The following is a 25,086-nucleotide window of genomic DNA, read 5'->3' on the forward strand; positions in this document are numbered from 1 at the left end:
TTGAAACCAGAGGTAATAGTAACTTTGAACCACTTCCGGTTTTGATAGAGTGCTGTGGATAGTCTTGTTATGTTGTCCTGAGACACTGAATCATTTCGCAAAAAATAAAAAAAAAACTACTTCTTGCTATCTCTTACCGTTTGGCGATAAACGTTGAAACCAGAAATGGCTTATTTTAACCACTTCCGGGTTGAATAGAGGGTTAATGGACAAGATGGAACCTATTCTTGGGACCCTAAATCGATTTCAAAAAAATCGCTCATGATAGCATTTACCGTTTTTGCTCTACGGAAATCATTATCGAAACCGGAAGTAATATTAAATTCAAACCAATTCCGGTTTTGGTAAAGTGTTGTGGATAGTCATGATATATTATCTTGAAACGCTCAATCGTTTGCAAGAAACCACTTCATGTTATCTGTTACCATTTTCGTTGTATGCCAATAAATGTTAACTTTAACCACTTCTGGTTTGTTTAGAGAACGAACGAGATCGAACCTATTCTTGGGACTCTGAATCGGTTGCAAAAGATCGTATCTTGATAGTATTTACAATGATTGCTCTACGGAACTTAGTATTGAATCCGGAAGTAACAGTAACTTTGATCCGGAAGTAACAGTTTTGGTAGAATGTTGTGTATAGTCATGATCTTACCTTGAGACTCTGAATGGTTAAAAAAAAAAAAAAAAAAAACGCTTCTCGCTATCTGTTACCATTTTTGTTCTATGGCGATAAAGCCGGCATTGAAGCCAAAAGTAATAGTAAATTTTTACTACTTCCGCTTTCGGTACAGTATTGTGGTTCGTCATGACATGTTTAATTCGGTGCTGAATCCATTTAAAAAAAAAAAAACTTTTAGGTATCTGTTACAGTTTTCGATCTGTGAAGATAAACTTTAAAGCCGGAAATGACTAATCTGAACTACTTCCGGTTTGGATAATAGAGAGTTAACGGAGGAGATGGAACCTATTCTTGGGATGCTGAATCGATTAGAAGAAAAGAAAAAAAATCTTGATATTTCCTACTGTTTTTGCTCTGATACCTGTCGACAGACGGACTGACGGACAAAACAATTCTCTAAGACTTACGACACTCCTGCATAGCATAGTTTGAAAGTCTAAAATGGAAGACTTGAGTGCTACTTTTGATCATGAGAAAAGAGATAATAGGTTGATAATATACTTAAAAAGAGAGGATTCATATTTCTGTCTCGGAGTATGTGATTATGGTGCACTTTACGCTCTCACTGTAAGGTTATCATTTCTACTGACTAATGAGTTTTGATATGTGGGAACTGGGATGTTTTCGTCCCTGAGTAGATTTCCTATCTGACGCTGATTCATCAGGCTCACATCAAGCAAACCGTAAACTTGGGATTATTTTTGAGCTGGAGGAGAACGTCAGTTGTGTTTATATGTGGGTGAGATAGTGATAATAAGTGTGTCTTTCTAATTTCTTCGCCTAGCTCATAATTCCATGGTTTATTGAATACGTCATAGTGCTCAAAGATGTTGAAGTGTGCCTAAAATAATTAGTCTTTGGTATGTGTTTATACCTATGAAAAGAGTGTTTTTTTCTGGTACATTAGCAGATTGTCGCTACTTTCTATTTGCATAGTAACGGTACACTAGTGTTGTAAAGAATTTAATAGTTGATCGCATTATAATGCCCCTTTTCAGCACCTAGGCTGTATGAGACGCAAATTAAAGTGACATCCGAACAATAATTCGAGTTTGTATGCGACTCAAACATCCGTAGCGGTGAATCAAACCCTGCGCCATGCATACAGAAAGTGCGCTCGTCCGGCATGAGAGGGCGCTGGATATCAACCAGTGGCGGTTCGTGAGGGAAGAAGCTAAGGGAAGAAAGCTTAAAATCTATATAAATAAAAATGAAAATGACTATGTTTGTGACTTAATAACTCTTAAGCCACCCGATTGATCTCGATGAAATTTTCAACATAGATGAGCATTAAGCCTGGGACGGTTATTATCATTTAAATTATTATCATCAAACAATGATCGATATTAGTGTCGAATCCATAGTTTTCGGCGTCGCTGAAATGAATAGTGACACTTGCGATGCTGTTTAAATCCAAATTCAGCCCCGCAACTTGGGGAAGGGGAGGAGGGAGCTATATAAAAATGAACGAAAATGACCGATATTAGAGAGTGCTTCAGTAATAGTAAAAAGTGACTGACTAACGGAACACATTACTAATTTTTCTTATTTTAACCCAGCGAAGTGGGTAATTGACGCTAGTTATCTATTGTATTAGACAGCGGTTCAGTAATAGTAGAAGGTAACTGACTAACGGAAAATATTACTAATTTTTCTTATTTTAATCCAGCGAAGCGAGTGATTGACGCTACTGGGCCTTTCTTTCAAAAGCCGCCACTGAATTTCTATTCGTCATGGTTTTAGAATATCTATCCGTCTGTTTGTCAGTCTGTTTGTCCCGATCTAAATATTTTCATTCATCTAGAGGCCATACCATTTCATATATTCGTATCAATTTAAGGTTTTTATGAGATTCCTTAGGAGCCCTTTTCGAATTTTATTCGAACCCCCAAAATTAAAAGTAGTTTACTGAAGAGTAAGAAAAAAGAAAAAAAAGAAAAAAAAATTCTCGAAAAACAGATTAGGGTTGCCAACTCTGCACAATAAAAAACCGGTACCCCTCAAAATTCCCTATGATATAATTGTAGTGTCTAGAATGATATATATATATCTATTTCTGTTTGAAGCCATCCATGGGAAAAAAATGTACTATCGTGAACAAAAGTGCATTAGCACTTATATTCTGCATATCCTTAGTACATTCACTATTAACCTTAATAGATTAGATACATTGTGCTGTAAATGATAAACTGAAATCAGGATTGGTCATTTTATTGTATTTACCAGTGACTGCCACTTCTTTAAAATTATCGAAACAGATGAACGAAAGTAAATCTTTACGTGACAATTTTGGATTTACAAACCGAAATTTACTCTCTAAACTTATATTTCGACTACAGCAAATTGCTTTAACAAATCCTTTTTCACTCTCAGTAAATGTATAAAATTTCCGTACAAGTAAATTTCAAATTTTTCCTGATCATCTCTTTAAATTTATCTAAACAGATGGACAAAATATATTAATCGTTGATTGATAGTGAAAGGTGACAGTTTTGGATTTACAGAATGAAATTTATTTTTTAAATCTATACTTCGAACTAGACGAAACTGTTTTGAACTAGGTACAAATTTGAAAAAAAAAAAAAAAAACCGGCCATAAAGGGGCTGGTATGAAGTTCTTACCGGTCACCGGCTGTAATCAAAATAATAGCAATATTTCCGGCCAGACCGGTGAAAAACCGGCCAGTTGGCAACCCTAAAACAGATCCAACGATGTTGTTTATGTTTTACACACCAATATTTCATTGGCAACCCTGTAGTGTGGCATCGCGTAAGTAGTTTATATGGAAAATAATTAACAAGGCGTAGTTTGCTCTTGGGAGGTGAACTTTTTCTGGACGATTTTCTCAAAAGCGACTTAGGCAATTATGTTCCTATTTCACAATGTTGACCTAACAACATGGCATAACTCATTTGTTACGAGAATTTTTACAAGGGATAGTATAGCTACTCTTAAGGGCGAGGTTTTTTTTTTTTTTTGACCATTTTCTGAAAAATGACAGGCAATTTACCTCAGATTTCATAAATAAATGTTCCATTAATAACCTGACAATATGGAATGACTCATTTGTCCTGAAGAAAATCCAAAAGGTTTACTCTTGGGGTGAGTTTTTTGGGGGCAATTTTCTATAAAAAGAAGTCTGTTAGTTTTGCTCACATTTCATAAATAAATGTTTTCTTAACGACCTGGTAATATAGTATATTTTATTTGTCCTAGAAAATGCGTTTCCATGATTTGAGTTTTAGTTTAGCGTCCCGTTCAGCAGCAAGGCTATATCAGACGTGGACCTACAACTTAACGTGGGAACCGAACCACATGAGCTCCCGCCGGGAATCGAACCAAGCTTTCCGACGCCAAAGATGCGTGCGCTAACCGCTTAGTTATGAGGGAGTCTTGAGTTTTCTTGAGTAGTTTAATCCTTGGAATGAGGTTTCTTCGAATGAAGTTTCCTAGAAACGGTTTTTAATTTTGTTCGTATTTCACAAATAAATATTGCATTAATAATTACAGCTCACCGATGACGAGAAGAACCCTAAAACAGGGGCAGCGGGGAAAGGTCAACGACACGGTCAAGTCCATTTTCGGTTCTTGAGGTGTGGTCTATACTTACATGTCGTCTGCTACCCCGGGTAGTTATCTGTGTGCTATTCCATGGTGTCATTTGAAACCCCCGTGCGAAAAGTGGGCGAGTCCATAATTACGTCACACTATTTCTGCTAGGGTTCTTCTCGTCATCTGTGAGCTGTACAACATAACGTGATTTTGCTTAAGAAACTGGAGCGAGAAAATTTAGTGTGGTGGTTCGTACTTTTTTTAAAGTACTTCTACATTTTTGATAAAGGGGACGTAAAAGTAATACAAGTGAATATTTATGATTGAATTGGTAGAATGAAAATGTGGGAGGACACGGAAGAACTCTGAGAAAACATCCGGACACAATTTTTCGACTACAGGGGGGATTATGAGAAATGGCGGACCGGAGACAAGAAGGTTAAGATGGATGTATGGAGTGATGAGAGAGGACAGAATAAGGACTGATTATATAAGAGGTAGACCCTATTGTTAAGGTGGGACCCTAGAGCAGGGTTTCTTAACCGGGGGGTCGCGAGGATAAAGGGAAGAAATAAATATAATTAGAATCTAATACCGAAAAATATTTTAAAGTATAATCTTGCAAATTAGTACATTATAATCTTGTCCTTACAGAATTCGAGTACCACTAATTATTCTTCGTTTAGGTATTCATAATACAGTATAACAATATTAAGTGATATGCAACTAGTTTGAGATTACATTTAACATTTTCTAAAATCACTTTTACATTATTAAGTGCGCAATTAACATTAGTTATGATATTATCCAGTTTTTAGATATTATTTTGAATTTTGTTTTGGCACGCATATTTTTATTCCTTTGTATACTGTTAAGAACAACAGAAAATAGGTCTATTAAGGATTTTCAACAGGTGCAGGGTTGTTTAAAATCAATTTAAATGAAAGAGATACGATATGGAACTAACGAGAACAGCATATTGAAAAACCAGACAAATAGAAATGCAAGAAAATCTGCATACTGAAATACAATTAAAATTGAAATCTGATGAGATACGTTTGTGTGTGAGCGAATTGTCTTTATTCCAGCAAGTTGGCCACAATGAAGGTAGATTTTTGGTGTGGGATTTTATTTGCTTCCCAAGTTTTAAATGTAAACAAGTTGCATTTATCAGTTTTTGGTGATACTGAGCACATACACAACAATGTATCAAATTTACAACAATATTACGTAACTCAAAGTCGCGATCTCTCGGAAATTATAATACTCAATAACTTTTTAAATAACTGTTCAAATTTTTTAACCAAAATTAGAAGTAACTTTTTTTTTTTATCATATGATTCAAAATTAAGGGAGTTATATGAAGTTTTAAAATTTTCAAACGGTCTCCATTTTGAAACAGTATGACAGATCAGATTCGATATTTGTGATATTAATGAACTGACCAAATTCGGTCTCAATCCATTCGCTTTTAGGAAAGATACTGTATCCATTATATACAAGAAATGGATTTTACTATTATAGAAAATAGATGGATATCGTGAAATCTCCGCAATAGGTATATTAAAAATCCCACACAGGTTTAATATACAAACTAGAAATTATAAGGAAGGGGGGGAGGATCGCAAGAAGATGTGATAAAATGGGGTCGTGATAGGAAATAGGTTGAGAACCACTACCCTAGAGTGAAAGCTTTTAAGAATAGACACTAAAATGGTTGGATTTGTAGAGCGATGAAACAAAGACTATGTGGGAAGGAGAGTTAGCTAGAAGTACCAGGTAGGAGGAAGAGGGGAAGACCCAAGATGCAAGGAAAGAATAAGATATAAAATGATCTGAGAAAGACGGAATGGAGAATAGAGAACGCCCAGGATAGAGAACGTAGTGAGAAGAACACCTGAGTGGAAGAGTAGTATTTTCCAGATAAACATGAGAAAAGGCGGAAATAATAATACGAGTAATAAAAAAAAAAGATATGGAGAGGTGTGATTATTTGGAAATACTGCTCGAATATCCTTTTTTGTTACCTTACGCATATAATAAATATATCCTTTTATATAGAAATATGCTTACTCTATGCTTTTGGTGTGGATTTTTTTCTGCAGACCAGTGGCAGCTCTTGAGGGAATTCATATCAGTAAAAAAAATATATATATTATTTATTTTTTATTGTATTAATATGGTTTCTCTTAGGAGACGTTACGGATTGAGACTATATAGACCTACCTACATTTTATGGCTATAAATACAATTATTTTGGGGAAAACTTGTCACTTAAGGCCTTATACAGGCCGACAACTAATCTGTTAGTAATTTTTTATTTTGCAAGAAAATACCTGTGCTTATCGCTAGACATAAAGCATAGTTAGACTTTTCAAGAATTTTTGTTCTTAGGATCATGTTTTGCACGTTAGCTCATATTTTGTATACGTTTCTTTCTCATTTCTTGTTTTCAGATGTTAATAATCTATTCTGTAGTTAGCTAGACCATAATCAAGGTGAGTTGCAGCTCCACACAGGAAAAAATGTCGATTAAAAATAAATTAAATTATAAATGGATGACTTGTTGACTGATTTGTAGATTTGAAGTGTAGCGTCCTGTTCAGCATCGAGGTTATATGAGAAGTGGATTAGTTGTTTTGTAACGTAGTGCGAAGAACACCTGAGAGCACAGGCAAGCAATTAGTATAGAGGATTTGATTGCCGAAAGCACAAGGGTGATCACTATTTCAAATTAAACTCAAAATACCTTGGGGAAGTGCGTATAAGGTTTTCGAGGTGTGTGTTAGCGGTGGTTTATATTAGGCTAACTATTCTGGTGACCGTTGTATTGTTTATGCTACTTCTATCTTGTTACTTTAGTTACAAGTTTGCCGCATACTTCTATCTTTTTCGTATCATCATGAAGTGTGTTTTCAACAAGAAATAATTATTTTAAGTGCACAAAACAGTGCAAAACAGGCATTAAACGGTGCGAAGGAAACGACCTAGCAATTCGATAGTGGCAGAACAGTGGTTTTTTCGTCCAACCTTGGAGGCCCATTTTGACCCACTTCCAGTGGTGCACGAAACGTGGAAATAGGTGCACAAAACAGGCACTAGGCGATGCGAAAGAAATGACCTCGAAATTCGATAGTGGTGGAACAGTGGGTCATTTGCGTCACACCTTAGAGGACCATTTTGACCCACTTCCTGTGACACACAAAACGTAGAAATAGGAGCACAAAACTGCACAGACAGGTACTAGGCGATCTGAAGGAAACAACTGAGAAATTCATTGGTGGCGGAGCAGTATTAATTTGTTCCACCATATTTGTAGGCACATTTTGACCCACTTCCGATTATGCATAAAACGAGGGAGTATTCGCACAAAACGGCACAAAACACGCACAAAACGATGCAAAAGAAACCATCTCGAAATTCGTTGGCGGCTTAACAAGTTAATAACGCCGGTGCTCACGGTATTTGACGCTGTCTCGTTATAAAAATCTATCGTCGTCTCGCTATCGAGATGAGACGAGATGCACTAAAAGTACCCCTCGAGATACACTAAAAGTACGAGACAAGATGCACCCCTTTCGTGAGCACCACTAAAAGTATTCCACACTACTGCTTACATTTCTCATGGCTTTCACTTTCCAGTACAATCAGATTATGATTTCAAAACGAGTTAAAACGAGCTGAACGAGGGAGCTATTTATCAAACTCGACTCGACACGAAACTCGACTTCAATTTAGGGAACTAAAAATAAACAGAAGGTGTCCTAGCATTTTTCAAAAATCTCTTTTATGGGAGGGAGGGGGGCTTTCTACGTATGAGAAATTGGTAGTGGGTTGATTTGTAAAAATTATCGAAAACGATCGATATTAATTGAGAAACAACAAATACAGTGCTTCGCATTATATATCCACTGCTTTCTATTATAATAATTGCTGAAGTTTGTGTTTAGCGTTCAGAGCACAAGGAAATCAAGCTAATAGTTCTGAGAAAAATAGACATAACATTTGTACTGTAAGCTTAATTACATAGAAATTTTGTTTTTACGATACGCTTAATTATATTGGAAATTTTATACTTTTTTCCTTTACGTTGGTCTACTTTACCTTGAATTGGAACTTTTAAATTTTATTCTTTTTTCCACTGAAAAGTATCTATAATTCAACGAGGAAAAAATTATCAATGATAATTATAATAATTATCTATGTAATTGAATTCATGGTCATTTGGTCCATGACAAACACTTTACCATTTTATTTCGTAAAGGTCAGATTCACCGTTACTGTAATAGACCGGTGCTTGAGCGATTGAGCGAAATTCAAACTCAGATGAGTGATAATTTCATAGTCTTGTATTTAAACTCTTTAGTCAGTAGAGAAGAGGGCGTGAATCATGGGTCAGAGTTGATGACAATGAGTTTTGGTGGTCTGTGGGTCACAGGGGCAAGAGTGGTTCATGGTGAGTTGTGGGTCAGAGTGGGTCACGATGGGTCGTGGACCAGAGTGAGTCACGGTGGGTCGTGGACCACGATGGGTGGTGGGTCAGTTGGTCATGGCTAAAGTTTTAATTTATCCACGCTCTCTCTGAACTACAGTGTTGAAAATTAATCAGTAAAAATCAATTGCAATTGATCAATCAATTGAAAGTAATTGCTGTGGAAATCAATTGCAATTGAATTAATTGCCAATTAATTTCAATTCCAATTGAATGACTGAATTCAATTGCAATCACTTTCCACTGCAATTACTTTCAATCAATTGATTAATTGCAAGTGATTCTCATTTATTAATGGCCAACTGCTATTAACAATTGACCATTACTTTTTTCAATTGTTAATTGCAATTAACAATTAAATTTACAGATTAATTGTTAATTGTTAATTCAATAGAATTTTGCCCAACACTGGTTGTAGTAGTGCATTTCCATCACCATTGACTTTAGTGTTTAACACGATGGTGACTGCAAAGCGGAAATCATTTTGTGTTTTCGCTTGGCGAAGTGAGAGTTCGTCATAACGGTTCAGCGTGAATTTTGTTGATACCGTTCAGAAAATTAAGGATGGAATAAACAATACCAAGACACGGATTGTTTGTATTAAGGGAAATACAGTGGTCGTCTTCCGAATGTCAAGAGAAGATGTGGAGTGCATCCGGCAGAGTTTCGAACATATGCCGTACATCCCAAGCGCAAGGCTGGCTCTACCATATGTCCAACACTTGTATTTGCACGGGGCCAGTGAAGCCATATCTAGCATCTTGGTGTTACTGTAGGTCTAGCATAATCCACATGCATTTAGCATCTAGCATCTTGACTTTAGCATCCTGGCCAAATCTAGCATAATTTCATTCTTCCGTCTGTTAAACAGAAAAAGAACGAAAATTTAGATGGTTCAAGGACCGTCGGAAATTATTCTTTTTAGTTGAAGCAATGGTTGGAACAATGAAACCAGTCAGTATTTCTGCGGTTGTAATTTTTTGTTGAATTCAGAGCAAACGCAAATGTTCAAAAATAGCAAACGTGACTGCAAAACATATTTACTTACCCATAGTTTTATTACTGTCAACTGACACGTGAATGTGTGGTTATCTGGGATGTTTGTGTCCCTTTCAATTTACAACTTGAGAGGGGAGGGATTTGAGCGTCAGGGGACAGCACTAAAACAAATGCTTCAGGCTGTGTCGGAAGCGGTATGTTGTGTATATATTTCTTAAAATGTTTTCCATTCATAAAATATAAATTCGACCATCCTCCCCTCTAACGTGCCATTTACCATCACTCCTGACTGCGTACATGAATATAGTTAATAAACTTTATTAAAATAATGAAGATAAGTAGGGGCGGGTCTTTAAAATTAGTTAGGAAAGATAATTTGAAAATCTGGCATAATTTACAAAACTCTAGCGTAATTCAGACCCGTGTTTGGCATCATCGCGAGTCTCGACTGTGGCAAGCCTGCACGGGGCGGCAAAATCTGTTATAACTTTATTGTTTAAAATAAATATTTCTTGTTGGGAACAGACTTCATGATGATGGTCGTTATATTTACTAAACTGAACTATTTTAATACTACATTCATAAATCATGTTTAGGTATGGGCGTCATTTAGGGGGACAGGTGGCAGCAATTTCCCCCCCAAAAAAGTTTGAGGAATACATATACCTTAATCGATTATCTACTAATATACTAGTACAAAAAGTGAAAGTCTTATGTCAGTGGAGCTCTTGGCCCCCTCAAGCGAAGTCTGAAATGACACCTCTGTTTAGGTTGCACTAGTTTAAAATCACATAGCCATTATTAAAGCAAATAGTAAATTAAATCCCAGCATGAATTGCTTGATTGTTGTCAAATACAAGAACTCAATTTTCGAATGGTAGCGAACACCTGTTTCATTTAGTTACATATCACAGTTTTGACATGAAAACTAATATTGTCTTTGTCGCAAACAACTTCCTTATCATTGAGGATGGAAACTTTTTTATTTTTATTTTAACAGACATAGAAGGAAAATCAAGATATAAAGATAAAAGAGCTAGTTACACTGGAATTGCATACTGATATATTGAGATTCAAGCTTGATATTGAATTCTATGAAAAGGATTACCATCTTTCCTCTGCAGGTGGGTTTGCTTTAACTTCCACCAACATAACTAACTCACTCTATGACCTATGAAATCCGGAGATACAATGCCGCATTCACATAAGCTCTGCATTGACTTCTATTCTTAGCCAACTGAATCCAGTTTCTATTTCGTATTCCTATTTTTGTTAGATCCATCTTAAGAGTCTTCATCCCGGCGAAATTAAAATACCGCCAATTTTACAGTAATTATGTGATATCTTCAAATAGACAAAAGATAATCGAAATGTGGAACAACAGCGCCCTAGACAATATTATTTTACATGAGAAACCGTTATCACGACTCACTTATCTGCTTTCGATTTCGACCCATTTTGAAAATCGGCATTTATTTTCGCGTTTCTAAACAGCTGAAAACGGAAAGCCACTAGATGACTTGTGATAACGGTACCTCACGCAAAATAATATTGTCTAGGGTACTCTTGTTCCATATTTCATTTATCTTTTATCTATTTGAAGATATCACATAATTACTGTAAAATTAGCGGTATTTTAATTTCGCCGGGATGAAGACTCTTAATAGTATTTCCTATCTGCACCTAGATCTTCCTAATAGTCGTTTTCCGATTGGATTTTCAGTCAAAACTTTGAAAGCGTTCCTACTTTTTTCCATTCTGGCTACATAACATGCATACCTGAGCCTCCTAGATTTGATTACTCTAACAATATAGATTACTATTTAAAGTAAAAACATACACAACGAGATTGTATTTGTAGTGTTTAGGCCATTCTGAGTGCGAGTGCTTCCCCCCATCGTTGTTCATGATGGGGTAGCATAATCTTAAAATAGTGGCTTTTAAGATTTGTCTTTTCTGGAGAAAGGGGGCTTCAAATGATGCCATTGCACAGGGTCGGCATGCCCAAGGGGGCCACATTGTGAATCTATGATTTGGTATTTTTTTTTTTAATGTTAACTTTGTAATATAATAATCTATGTTCTATACTATGAATACTATTTACATTTTAAATTCAGTAATTCTTTTCGAAACACCTTGTATTTTGTTTCTAAGTTGAGGATTTTAATGTGGGTCATTAGCTCTCCTTCCCTTCCTTTGTATTAGATTCGCAGCTCATTGGTCAAAGTTTCCTCTAAATCTACAAATGCTTAACTCTCCTTCTCTGAAATTCTTTCACCGATACTTGAAATTAGTCAATAATATCTCTAGTGTTGTTTCTCTTCTAAATCAAAACTATTCCTCCTCAACTTGATCATTTGTTCTGCCATGCAATATGATTGGCTAATTTTATATTTGTTCATTTATTTTTAATGAAGAATTTAGATGCAGAGTTTCATCTTCCTAACTTTAGAGATTCATCAGCTACTCTATTATTTGACAGAAAATTTAACCCCCCTATTACTACCTTTACCTTAGAATTGTATTAAAAAAATCTTATTCTTTGCTTCCAGGACAAAAGGACTTTTCCTTTCCAAATTCTACGTTTCTAGCTATAGTGCTGTAGCTCACTCACGTATGGCCTGGACCTTGATGAGTTAGTCTCTTTTATATACGAGGTATGATCAGAAAGTAAAGTTACAAAGCCTACAGTGAAACGTGAATATATACATATATACAGTGAAACGTGAATACGTATTTCTTATAACCAATACAGCCAACAGATAGTATATATATTAGGTTATTTTTTGACATATCGGTTGAGGCACTTGTCGGTCGCATCGTGGAATAAATTTGAAGATTCCCTCCTGGCGAAAATCATGTCCTTGCGTGTTCAACCACTTGTCACGAAGCGTTTCTCGTCTGAATCAAAGCGATGGCCTTCTAGGTGCTCCTTCAAGTGCGGGAACAGGTGAAAGTCGCTTGGAGCTAGATTTGGGCTGTAGGGAGGGTAATTGATCATGCCCAACGAAACTGCTTCAACAACGTGGTGGTCTTGTGGAAAGTATGCGACCGTGCGTTGTTTTCTCTACCAGCCGCAAACTTTTGACACCATTCTGCTACATGCTGACGAGACATTACAGTCTCTCCGTAAACCACTACCAGCTGTCGGTGAATTTCACCCGCGGTTGCATGTTTCGCTCACAGAAATCTAATAATTGAGCAGACTTCTTCGCGAGACCAGTTTTCCAAACGAGTCGCCAATTGTGTTTACCTACAACTAGCGTCGTAGGTGGCGGAACCTCTGCACAGTTGCCAACTTCATGTATTAGAATTATCGCACACTCCTTATTCGTCTATAACAGGCAAAACTCCAGAAACATCGGCCCTGCAATCTTAGTTTCTGATTTTCCTTCGTAAAAATATAGATTATAATGATTTCACACTGTAAGGCTTCCAGATTAACGTTATTATTATTTTGTATAGGAGATGGTTTATAAATAAGTTCAGTACGAATACTGGTCATGTTGGCTTTGAAACTATGTATAACTTAAATAAAAATAGATGGGATGAAGGAAAATCCATATTATTAAATATCTCTTGTTAGAGTATCATCAATATACCACTGAGAAGCTCCTCCGTGGCTAAGCGGTTAGCGTACGCGCCTTTGGCGCGAGAGACCCGGGTTCGATTCCCGGCGGGAGCTCATGTGGTTCGGATTCCACGTTAACCAGTAGGTCCACGTCTCATATAGCCTCGATGCTGAAAAGGGACGTTAAACTCAAAATCAACTCAACTCAATATACCACTGCCTTCGTCAGACAGTTTGTGAAAGCACAATCTAAGATTACAACTTATATAATTCAAGAAATGAAAGGAGTTCACTTGTATTAATCAATAAGATTAAATATTATTCCTTTTATTTTTACAGTTCTAAATTTTTAATTAGGTACAGACCTTAATTTTCAATTACGTTCAAACTTTCACTTTTCTAAAATACGCAAATTTTAACCAAGCACACGTCTACGCTATCCTGTTCTCATATTCCACACTACATTGCGTGCTATCTTCTTTTGGCCAATATCTCCTCTACCCTCTCTAATACTTTGTTCCATAAATCATACCCGTATATTCTTAATCCTTCATTACATTCTCTTCCTTTTCTTTTTATCCACTGCTTCCTTCCACTTTCTTCTTCTCTCTCCCTTTCTATTTCTATCCTTCCCAATATATATTTCATGTTCCGTTTCTCTCATATGTTTAAACCATGTTATTTTCCCTCTTTCATCTAACTTCGTCTTCATGTTCTTTAGTCCTTTCTTCTAACCTTCTCCTTGCCTCTCTTTTGTAATTCTGGAATGAATTATTTTTTTCATTTTCATGAATTATTTTACTTTTATTTAATTTCACTATGTTTGTGATTAGCTTTTTTGATTGATAAGTGAAGAAACTGCGTTTATGCAAATGTAACTCACTAAACACTTCAGTGAAACTTACTAAGTTCTTACATTCCACGAAAGGACATGGCCGACTAGATAACGCATGTTTAACTGAAAGATCAGCTTATCGACCAGTAGTTATTGCTTTCTAAACAGGATTTCTCTAGTTTTTAATTCAAGTGGCTACTCAATTGGCCACCAATAATTGTGTTAGTTCTTGGGTTTCGAACTAGGACCATACACACTAACAATTCAACTATGTGTGCTCCAAAATTTGTTGTTCACTAAAATCAACATTTTCAAAATTCTCGACTTTGTTCAGCAAGCGATAAACATTTTCATGCTAGGCTCGTTCGTCTAATATTAAGCTAACTTTCGTACTTTCAAGTCCCTTTCCTAGCACTTCGAAAAAGTGTACAGAAAATACAAATATCAGTCGTATGAAAACAATTTTCTAGAGATTAATAAGGTAAAATTTCATTTCTATATATAACCCATGTGTATTATCAGATTTTTTTAAAACTAAATCATTCTTGGGTGCGACTTCGATTGTTTGAGTAGATTAAGGAAGGTACAACTTGTTGCTCTGCACTTATAGGAAATAATTAGTTTTTTTAAAAATTTAATCAGAAATGAATACGTAATGGAATAAAAACTTTTATATTTGACAGGTACCGAAAGATGATCCGCTCTCAAATGTTAGTTTAGACTGCCTCGAATCACTAGAAAAGATCCATAAATGTAGTGAGAAGTGTCACAACAACTTAACAATTTGGAGGGGAAAACTCTAGAGGAACTTCCACTTGCTGAAGCAAACATGGTAAGTTTGAAATATTTGCAGATAATTACAAATAAATAAATATAGATAATCTATATATATAAAAGAGAACGCACAAATCCTTTGTGAACTCATCACGCTAATACGGCTGAACCAATTTCTTTCATTTTTGGGGGGTTATTAGGATTTGGACCCTAGATGGTTTTTATCATATCACTTTAATTTTTAATTACCAGTGTCTTGAGATAATTGACCATTCAAGTGTCCATACGTACAAATCCTTTGTTATTAGTTCATCATAGGTAAAAATAAACGTATTTATATGCAACCCGCATGACCGTGTCACTCGGCGGGTTAACATAAATGACAGGCGCTATAATGTTAACATTTACTGCAATTTGAAAGCGAAAAAGTAAAAATTATCTAAGTAACAAAGTTTATTGCGTTCCGGGGTGACCGCAGCGAAGCGGGGCGGGTTAACATAAATGACAGGCGATATAATGTTAACATTTACTGAAATCTACTATGGTTTTTATCATATCACTTGAAAGCGAAAAAGTAAAAATTATCTAAGTAACAAAGTTTATTGCGTTCCGGGGTGACCGCAGCGAAGCGGGGTGAACGCTGCTAGTAGGTAGATAAAACTAGTTTAAATAGTAAAATTTTTATTGATTTCTTCTTTTACATTGCAAATTTATGCCTCTAGAATCTTCTCCAAACACTTAACACGTACATTATATACAGGGTGTTACAAACATTTCTCTTAATATTTTGGGAATAGATTCCTAATATTAAAATAAGAAAAAAAGTTCATATGGACTTGTAGTCGGAAGTGCACAGTATCGTAGTTATAAAATAGAGTTGCGGGGACTGCTGGCTCGCAGCGAGTCCGCACAGGTGTAGCTGGTTGGCAAACCATTGCTGGCAATGAGTCAAGCCACACGAGCAGATTTTCCCGCGCCCGCAGAACTGGAAAGCGAAGAACTGGACGTAGAACTATTCATTAACGAAATACAAAAATATCCCAGAGATATGGAATTTAAAGTGTGAAAAATATCGAGACAGGAATAAAAACCGAGAGGTATGGAACAAGATGTGTGACAAGAAGAAAAAACAGCATTGATAGGTATTATTATTACTTTTTAATGTGAGAATCTAATATTCTTGTTGTGTTACTAGTGACATAGTAACACCTTAAAACTAGAGTCAAGATATCGTTAAGTCTTAATTGTTTTGTTTTTCGTTTGTTTGGTTTTCTTTTTGCTTTGTTTTGTTTTTGTTTATCAATCTCTTGTCTGTGGTTGTCCCTGACCTTTCCTTCTCTTTCCTTTTTTTCTTCTCTTTTCATTTACTTATGAAATAAAGGATACAAAAATATAAAAAAATAAACATTCCCAATGATGATACCTCGCCGGTTCTGTATGCTCAAGGCATCGGCTGAGAGGTACTCGGTTGAACGAATGTAATAATAATAATAATAATAATAATAATAATAATAATAATAATAATAATAATAATAAATTCATGTAGTATTTACATTTGATTTTCGTTTAGCATCCCGTTTCTGCAGCGAGGCTACGAACATTTTATTGAGATATTAACAACAGTGATGCCAATTTGGCCTATTTTTGGCTAGATCTAGCATATTTGAAGAGGTATTTAGCCATACAAATCTACGAAATGCTTATAGCCTTAAATATAGCTTATTTCATTAACCTCTTTTGCCATATTTGGCCTTTTTACTAGGGATGGCCAGAACCGGTTCCTGGTGGAACCGGTTTTCGTGTCTGAACAGATCCGGTTCTAGAAGATCCGGTTCCGGAACCGGTTCTTCGGATCCAAGTCTGGAACCGGTTCTTCGAATCCAGGTCTGGAACCGTTTCTTCGAATCCATGTTTGGAACCGGTTCTGAAAACAGAACCGCTTCCTCGCGGAACCGGTTCCGCTAGAACCGAAACTTTGTGACCATCCCAACGCTAAACCCGAGCTGCTGGCAAGCTGTGAACAGTATGCTAGATGAAATGGTGGAAGCGACAGGCAGGCGCCCAGGTGGCTAAATAAACTGTTTCATTTGGCTAAATAAACTGGGTAACTGGCAAACTCATTGGTTAAACAGGCAAACTGGCCAACTCATTTGCCTAAACACTCACTGGTGGACCAAATTTTTTCTGGGGGCACATAGTGTTGTAAAAAAAATGTTTTTTTTCTGTGAAGTTTTTTTTCAATAAAAAAACGTTCTTTTTCATGTTTTGTTTTCAAATATCTGTTTTTTTTGCAACTATTATTTATTGATTTATGTTGCAGATTATTCAAAGAATCAACAGAACTTGAGACGGAGCCCTCGTAACTTACAAATCGTTTGTTTGTTTGTACCTATACGAGCAAAATTGTGTGATTATTCCTTTCGGACCCAGGTCATTTTTGGCGTTTTCCTACATTTTCAGTTAGTGACTTATTGCTCAAAAACCATTCATTTGATTGAAATGGTTAAGTCCTTGTTGTTTAGAAAATGGATGTGGCTATTTTTGGTGTAAGTTGCATTGCAGTGTTGCCAACGGGTGGGAAATTATTGAGGGAAATGTAGAGGTGAAAATTTATAAAAAAGTCCCTAACCGAATTTCAAATTTTTTGTATCTAGCACCACTGCTGCTATATGGGTTCAAGTCACCTAAAAAAATCTTTGGTGTGTTGACAAGGTCCAGTGAAATCCTGAAGTCTCTGGCTTTAATTCAAAGAGGAAAAGAAAACATTCTCTGTTATCATACACATGAAATTTTGACACTTTTTACCCCTCAGAAGCAAAAATCAACAGATATGCCAGGACTACAGCTTCTCTAATTATCCTATTGAAACTTTTTATGGTGTGTTATGTAGGTCAAAGAGGAAGCTTTCAGGTAGTGTTACATTTAGCCAGCAAGAGGGTAATAATAAAGGGGAAAGGGGAATTTTTCCTAATTTCTCACCTAAAATAGGGAATTAATTTTTTTTGGCTGAAACACTGCTATCAGACAGACGAAAACTATCTGAAAATAAACCTTAGTACACCAAGAATATATCCTACAAGTATCATGGCGATATCTAACAAAGTAAGAATGAAATTTTAAAAGAATATTTCATTCTACCTCAGAAATTCACCATTTTTTTTACCATTTCCGGAAAATGGTTTAGTATAAACCTCATCTGTACTTCTCCTAATTATTCTAGTGAAACTTTATGTTGCGCTGTGTAGGCTAAGGACGAAGCTTTTACACACTGGTACGTTTGTTCGAGTGTAGCCAACAAGAGGGAAATATTAGAAACAAAAAAGGGATTTTTTCCAAAATTTGCCCCCAAAGTCTGGAATTAAAATGTTCTGTAGCTGGCAACTGCTATCAGACACACACACACAAACTACCTTAAAATAAGCTTTGGTATCCCTTTAATACATGCTACAAGTATTGTGACGATATATAATAAAGTAAGCATGTCAATAAAAAAATATCTCATTCTACCTTTAAAAAAAATCAGTTATCTTTCCAATTAGAGAACAAGGTTTAGTGTAAACCTCAACTGTACTTCCCCTAATTATCCTACTAAAATTTCTATAGTGCGTTGTGTAGGGCAAAGACGGGACTTCTAGACACTGGTACGTTTGTTTCGATGTAGCCAACAAGAGGGAAATAATAGAGACAAAGCAGATAATTTTCCCAAAATTTCGCTCTAAAATCTGGAATTAAAATTTTATGTATCTGGCAATACTGCTACCAGACAGACGCAAGCTATCGTAAATTAAACATTGGTACACCACTAATATATTCTACAAGTATTATGGCGATATTTAAGGAACAAGGCTTCTAATTACCAAAAATATATTACGGTAAACATAAAAGGAAAAAAAACTAGAAAAATCAAGGGTTAGAACCTAATACGAATTCTTCGTGCGCCCCCTAACTACCTCATTGTAACGATCTGTACTTGCGTTTGTTAAGTAAGGACAAATGTTCGTTTGGCTCACACTCGGACGTACAGGTACGGATTTATAAACAAAAATCTCGAATTTTTTGCCCAAATTTAGGGAAGTTTTAATTTCCCTAATTGGCAACACTACACACAGGCCCGTTCAATCGACGTCAGCAGATAGGTATCCACCCGAGGTATCTATCTGGCAAGTCTTAAAGAGGTCTTTCTACAACGAAGGAAGCTACAGGGAAAAAAGAAGTAAAGGAAATTCGAAATTAGAAAATTCTCGAATTTTTGACTGGGGTGAAATTTGAGAAGGAAATTCGACACCAAAAGAAAAAGAAATTAATCTGATAAACTATCCCGATATCTTAATTAGTGTCCACACAGGAGCGGATTCAAAAAGTGACAGCCGTGTGTGCCACTTTGGCCACCTGGTGTACATTTGATTACATTTTTTTAATACTAACCCGTGTTGTTGTTGTAGTTATAGTCTCGATTAATAATAATATCGTTGCTGTAAACAATAACTTTATAAGGAAAATTTTCTCTCCTTTTTAGATCTTTGTTCTCACACTGTTGGTGAGAAATGCAGGATGTTTGAAAAGGAATATCGGAGTTTTAAGTCTTCGTAGCACTTATTACATTTTACGTACAATTATAAGCAATGCATCAAGTAAAAGAGCACCTCAAACAGTCTTTGCTACAAGTGTTCGATGTAAGATTCATTCGTCACACGGTACACATCTAGTCGATAGGTGAGAAAGGCCCATACACTTTCCGCCATATGGCACAAAACACATTCAATTTAGGGGAGTCTCGTTTCAACTGTACCATCTCCTGAGGATTTGCTGACGGCCAAATGCAAACATTATGAGTGTTGACATTAGCTCTTAGGTGAAATGTCAATTTATCACTGAAAACGACACGATCCAGAGAATCTTCATTGTTATGCAGCAATATTTCACTTGCAAAATTGGCACGTAAACCGTAGTCTGTAGACTTTAGACCTGTAGCAACTGCAAACGATCAGGACGTAGCTGCAAACGTCCCCTTAATATTCTTCACACAGACGGTTGCACTGTACAGATTCAGTTTTTATTAAAACACAAAAAGCTTTCTGCTCTCTAGTCTCCATCTTTGCTACTGTCCCTTTCTAACGGCAGACAGAAGAAACAATGCATGTGCATGCTTGTGTACAAAACTCTTTGAGTTGCTCTTTTATTGGATAATATTTATAATTGTAAGTTAATTGTAATAGATACTACAAAGTTTCTAAACTCTAAAATTAAATTTCAAACACCCTGCATTACTTCAAATTGAGTCATCCAATGGCATAATTTGCCGCTTCCCCCTTTCTCCAGAAAGAACATATCTTAAAAGTCATCATTTTGAGTATGCTACTCCAGCATGAACAATGAAGGGGGGATAAGTGCAGTTGCACTCAGAAAGGCTTAAATACTTACTAAAAATGCAATTCCGGTTTGTGTTTTTCTTCTTTTAAATATTAATCTATTATGTTACTGAAAGATAAAGCAAACACACCTGCAGAGGAAAGGTGGTAATCCTTTTTATAGAATTCAATATCGGGCTTCAATCTCAATGTATCAGTTTGCAATTCCAGTGCAACTAGCTCTTTATTTCTTGACTTTTCTTCTACACCTGTTAACATTTTTTAAAAAAGCCTGTTTCTATCTTTAATGATAAAGAACTTGTTACTGACAAAAACAAGACTAGTTGTCATATCAAAACTGTGATAACTTACTAAGTGGAACAGATATTTGCTACTATTCGAGAATTGGATTCTTGCATTTCAAAACAATCAAGCAATTTGTGCTCGGATTGATTCGACCATTTGCTTTAACATTGTCCATGTGACCTTAAACTAATGCAACCTAAACATAATTTATCAATGTAGTATTCAAATAGGTCAGCTTAGTAAATGTAACTACCATCATCATGAAGTCTGTTTCCAACAAGAAATATTTAATTTAAATAATATACTTATAACTAGAGACCGGATGTTAGGCAAAATGTTCTTTAATGTTCTTTAATGCTAAAGATATGATCAAAAATAACGTTTTAAAGTTTATATCGGGGATTATAGTTTCGATTTAAGCCAACTTTATTTTGCTTATTTTGCCTATTTTTTGCCCTCACTGCCCAAATAACTGCTTTAGTGCCTAATGTTGCGTATTCTATACATTTTCTTTGAAATACGACTTAATTGGGAAATATATATAATTTATATACTGTAAATAACACAAGCACATGGTACATTACAATTTCTCTCTCTCTCTCTCTCTCTCTCTCTCTCTCTCTATATATATATATATATATATATATATATATATATATATATATATATATATATATATATATATATATATATATATATATGAAATACATATCAAGCTTCGTTTTTTACATATAGAATGAAAGAAGACATTAACAAAGAGGTATGTTGCTATATTCTTTAAACACTATTTATGACGAATCTATTTTTTAAATTGTATTGAGTATTTATCTTCATTTCGAGTTCCTTCTAGTGCCTATTTTACTGCTTATTTTTTAAATTTTAAGTGCCTATTTTCCAAGTTTTTAATCCCTAAACATCCGGTCTCTACTTACAACAGATTTTGCCAGACCCTCCAAACTTGCCGCTCCATGCAAATGCAAGTGTTACAGATATGGTAGAGCCGACTTTACATATCATATATATCTAGTCGACAAATTATTTATATATGATATTTAGAAAAATATTATTAGGCAAATTAGTATTAGCTTTTACCTTTAAACAAGTTCTTTAAATTTTATACTGTTCGTGACATTATTTTCGTACATATAATGTCACGGCCTGCTTTCACGGAAAAACAAAATTTCATTTCTACTTTTATTTCTTAGTTGATATTGATGAAAACTGCTGAAACCCGAATTGTTAATACGTATGGCATTTATGTAAATTGTAAAATATTTGTAGCGTATCAGTGTCTAGCGTTAAATTTATGTTGCATTTTACGCTGATTACACCTACATAAAAATATTTCATACTTAAATAGACGTAAGATGCATTACAAATGACTATTTAAAAAAAAAAACGAAATTTAGAAAAAAACGAGAGGCAATGTTTTTTTTTAAAAAAAACGTACATTTCTGAAAAAGTACGAACGGTTTTTTTTTCTATTTACAACACTAGCCGGGCACAAGCGGGTCTGGGCGGGGAAGGCACAAGCGCATGGTCCTCTTTGCATTATTTTTGAAGGTGAACTTTATGCCCCCTTTACGGGTCTTTGGGGGCTTTCGGATCCAGGTCTGGAACCGATTCCTAAGATCCGGTTCTGGAACCGGGTTTTCAGATCCAGATCTGGAACCGGTTCCTAAGATCCGGTTGTGGAACCGGGTCTTCAGATCCAGATCTGGAACCGGTTCTTAAAATCCGGTTGTGGAACCGGGTTTTTGGATCCAGGTCCGGAACCGGAACTTTGTGGCCATCCCTACTTTTTACTAGCCGTTAAATAAATCCTCATAATACCTCTTTCTTTTTTAAAATAAGTGTAAATTTAAAAAATGAGTCTATCTGTCATTATATACATTTGTATTAATTGATTTCTTAAGGATGTTTTATTACGCAACAAACCCCGTTTTTTAAATTATTTTCTTCTCCACTCCACAGATTTACAGCTACTCGTCAATACTTGTCAACTTAAAAAAAAAAAAAACGCTCCGGTAACGGCTGTTTGCTATTTTTTAATTATTTTAATTTCGAATTTCATTGCAAGAATGAGAATTTTCTAATACAAATTCAATAACTTCGGTTCTTCAAGCTACGTATATTGTTTTAATTTATTAGAAACAAATCTAATTATAATTGGAGATTTAATTATAAATTTTATTTCATGACTTCAAAGAATTCACACTATCCCACTATGTTGTTTTACCACTTGGAAATGAAAATTAAATGTGAATTTTATTTTCTGTAAATTTTGAACACAGTAATGAATAACTTATAGGACTAAAGATTTATTTCTAGTTAACACATTTTGGATATTGTGAATTTTTTATGGTAAATAAAAAAAATACTTCCTCAGTATCAACAGAGGTTTCGAAAACAATGGCTCGTGGAAAATGAATTCAGGATTAGATCCTGAAAATTCCTTCAGATCCAACAAAAGTCCGATAGTAAGACTATTCATGGCTTTGGATTAATTGTTTTAACAAAAGAGACACTGACCAAAGCTTAAAACTTTATTTTAAATTATAATTTGTAACTGTTTCGGATATCTAGCATACGCTTCGGTAACGGCTGTTTGCTACTTTTTAATTATTTTAATTTCGAATTTCATTGCAAGAATGAGAATTTTCTAATACAAATTCAATAACTTCGGTTCTTCAAGCTACGTATATTGTTTTAATTTATTAGAAACAAAGTGAAAGAGAGATTGATGAAGAAAGGAAAAGCTTCAGGATGGCGTAGAGAAAAAAGCAAAGAAAGAGAAAAAATTAGAGTAGTGGTCTTGGGAGACGTGAGAATAACGGAAGAGGAGGAAGAACTTCTTAGTTTAGGTCACAGATTCAAGGTGAAAGAAGGGGAAATAGACTTTAGAGAGCTGATTTACTCAGTGGAAGAGGCCTTAACGGACGTTAAAGAAGAAGAACAGAGAGAGAAGATAAGGAGAAGAGCAGTAGCGTTAGTGAAGAACAGCATGAAGAAAAGGAGTAAAGAGAATTTGAAGAAGAAAGAAAAAAGGGGTCTTATGATGTTGAGAAGTAGGAAGGACATAGTAATAGAACAGGCGGACAAAGGTGGAGCAGTGGTAGTTATGGAGAAAGAATGGTACAAGAAGAAACTGGAAGATTTATGTGACAATACATATGAGGTTATAGGGGATAAGGACATGAAGGAAGAGGATCTATTGAAGAAAGTAATGAAAGAAGGAAGAGGTTTCAAGAAATGGATAAATATACAAGGAAGGATACCAAGAATGAAAGGTTTCCCAAAATTACACAAGAAAGAGGTGAAGCTTAGACCAGTACTAGACTGTAGAGGCAACTACTGGGAGCCACTAGAGAAGGAGTTGAAGGAGATTTGTGAAAGCATAAGAGAAGGACAAGAATCGTGCAGAGTGAAGAACACAGAAGAAGCCAAGGAATTGTTAAGAAGAGTGGATCTTATTGGAGGCAGAAAACTTATGTTTAGTCTTGATGTTAAGGCTATGTTCCCGAGCCTTAGTAGAGAAGCAATAATAAGTGTCATAGAGGAAGAAATGGGTAGTAAAAGTATAAAAGGATGGACAAAAGAGAAAGTAGTTAAGGCTCTGAAGTTAATATGGGAAAACAGTTATTGTATAATCGGTGAGAAAGTGGTAAAAATAAGAAAAGGAATCAGTATAGGTTCGAGGCTGAGCCCAGTACTGGCAGAAATAATTATGAACAAATGGGAGAAAAAGGTGAAAGAAGAAGGGTGTAAGAACTTGATCATATTTTGTAGGTATGTGGATGACTGTCTAGGCTTGTGGAAAGGGACTAGGAGACAATTAGAGAACTTCAAAGATAGTGTGGAAGGTAAAGAAAAAGGCATAAGCTTGGAAATGGAGTTGGAAGAAAATGGAAGAATAAACTTTTTAGACATGACCATAATAAAACAAGGAGAAGGCCTGGTTACGAGGTGGTACCAGAAAGAGTGCTCAGCGGGAGTGTACTGCCATGAGAGGAGCGACGTGGATAGGAGTACAAAGAGAAATTTCATAACAAATATGATAAGAAGAATAGAAATGTTGGAGGACGAAGAGGAAGGAAGGAAGGAGAGCATACAGAAATTCTACAGACAGTTAGAGAAGAACGGTTACAGCAAGAAAGAGTTAGAGAAGGAAGAAGAACGCAGGAAGAGGAAGAGAGGGAGAAAGAAGAATGAAGAGGATGAGAGTGGAAAATGGCATGGCATAGAAAGTATGGGAGAAGAAACGGAGAAACTGAAGAATTTATTGAAGAAAGGAGGGGTCAGAACTTATAGAAAGAGTGGAGAAACTTTATTAAGATCAATAAAGAAGAAGAATAGAAAAGGAACTAAAAAGATTAATGAAGAGGAAGAAGGGGTCATTTACAGGGTATGGTGTGAGGACTGCGATATGTCATATGTAGGAGAGACAGGAAAGAGAATGAAAGAAAGGATAAAACAACATGAAGATGATGTTAGGAAGAAAAAAGATACCAATGCCATATACAAACA

General features: G+C 35.5%; 1 protein-coding gene across 5 annotated transcripts in view; it reads left to right on the forward strand.

Moving 5' to 3' along the window:
- Nucleotides 1-25,086, forward strand: part of LOC145672006 (uncharacterized) — a 111,656-nt gene that overhangs the window by 27,886 nt on the left and 58,684 nt on the right. Inside the window, exons 1-2 of one of the 5 annotated variants that reach the window (XM_081741193.1) lie at nucleotides 1,276-1,541; nucleotides 14,815-14,963. In XM_081741193.1, coding sequence (XP_081597319.1) covers nucleotides 14,961-14,963 — 3 coding nt within the window. In that variant the 5' untranslated portion in view covers nucleotides 1,276-1,541; nucleotides 14,815-14,960. Of the gene's footprint in view, nucleotides 1-1,275; nucleotides 1,542-14,814; nucleotides 14,964-25,086 lie in introns of those variants that run through there. The other 4 variants (XM_081741200.1, XM_081741190.1, XM_081741201.1 and 1 more) reach the window with 4 other exon arrangements.

This window comes from Thermobia domestica, chromosome 2 (genome assembly GCF_964235325.1).
Source record: "Thermobia domestica chromosome 2, izTheDome1.hap1.1, whole genome shotgun sequence".
NCBI lineage: Eukaryota > Metazoa > Arthropoda > Insecta > Zygentoma > Lepismatidae > Thermobia > Thermobia domestica.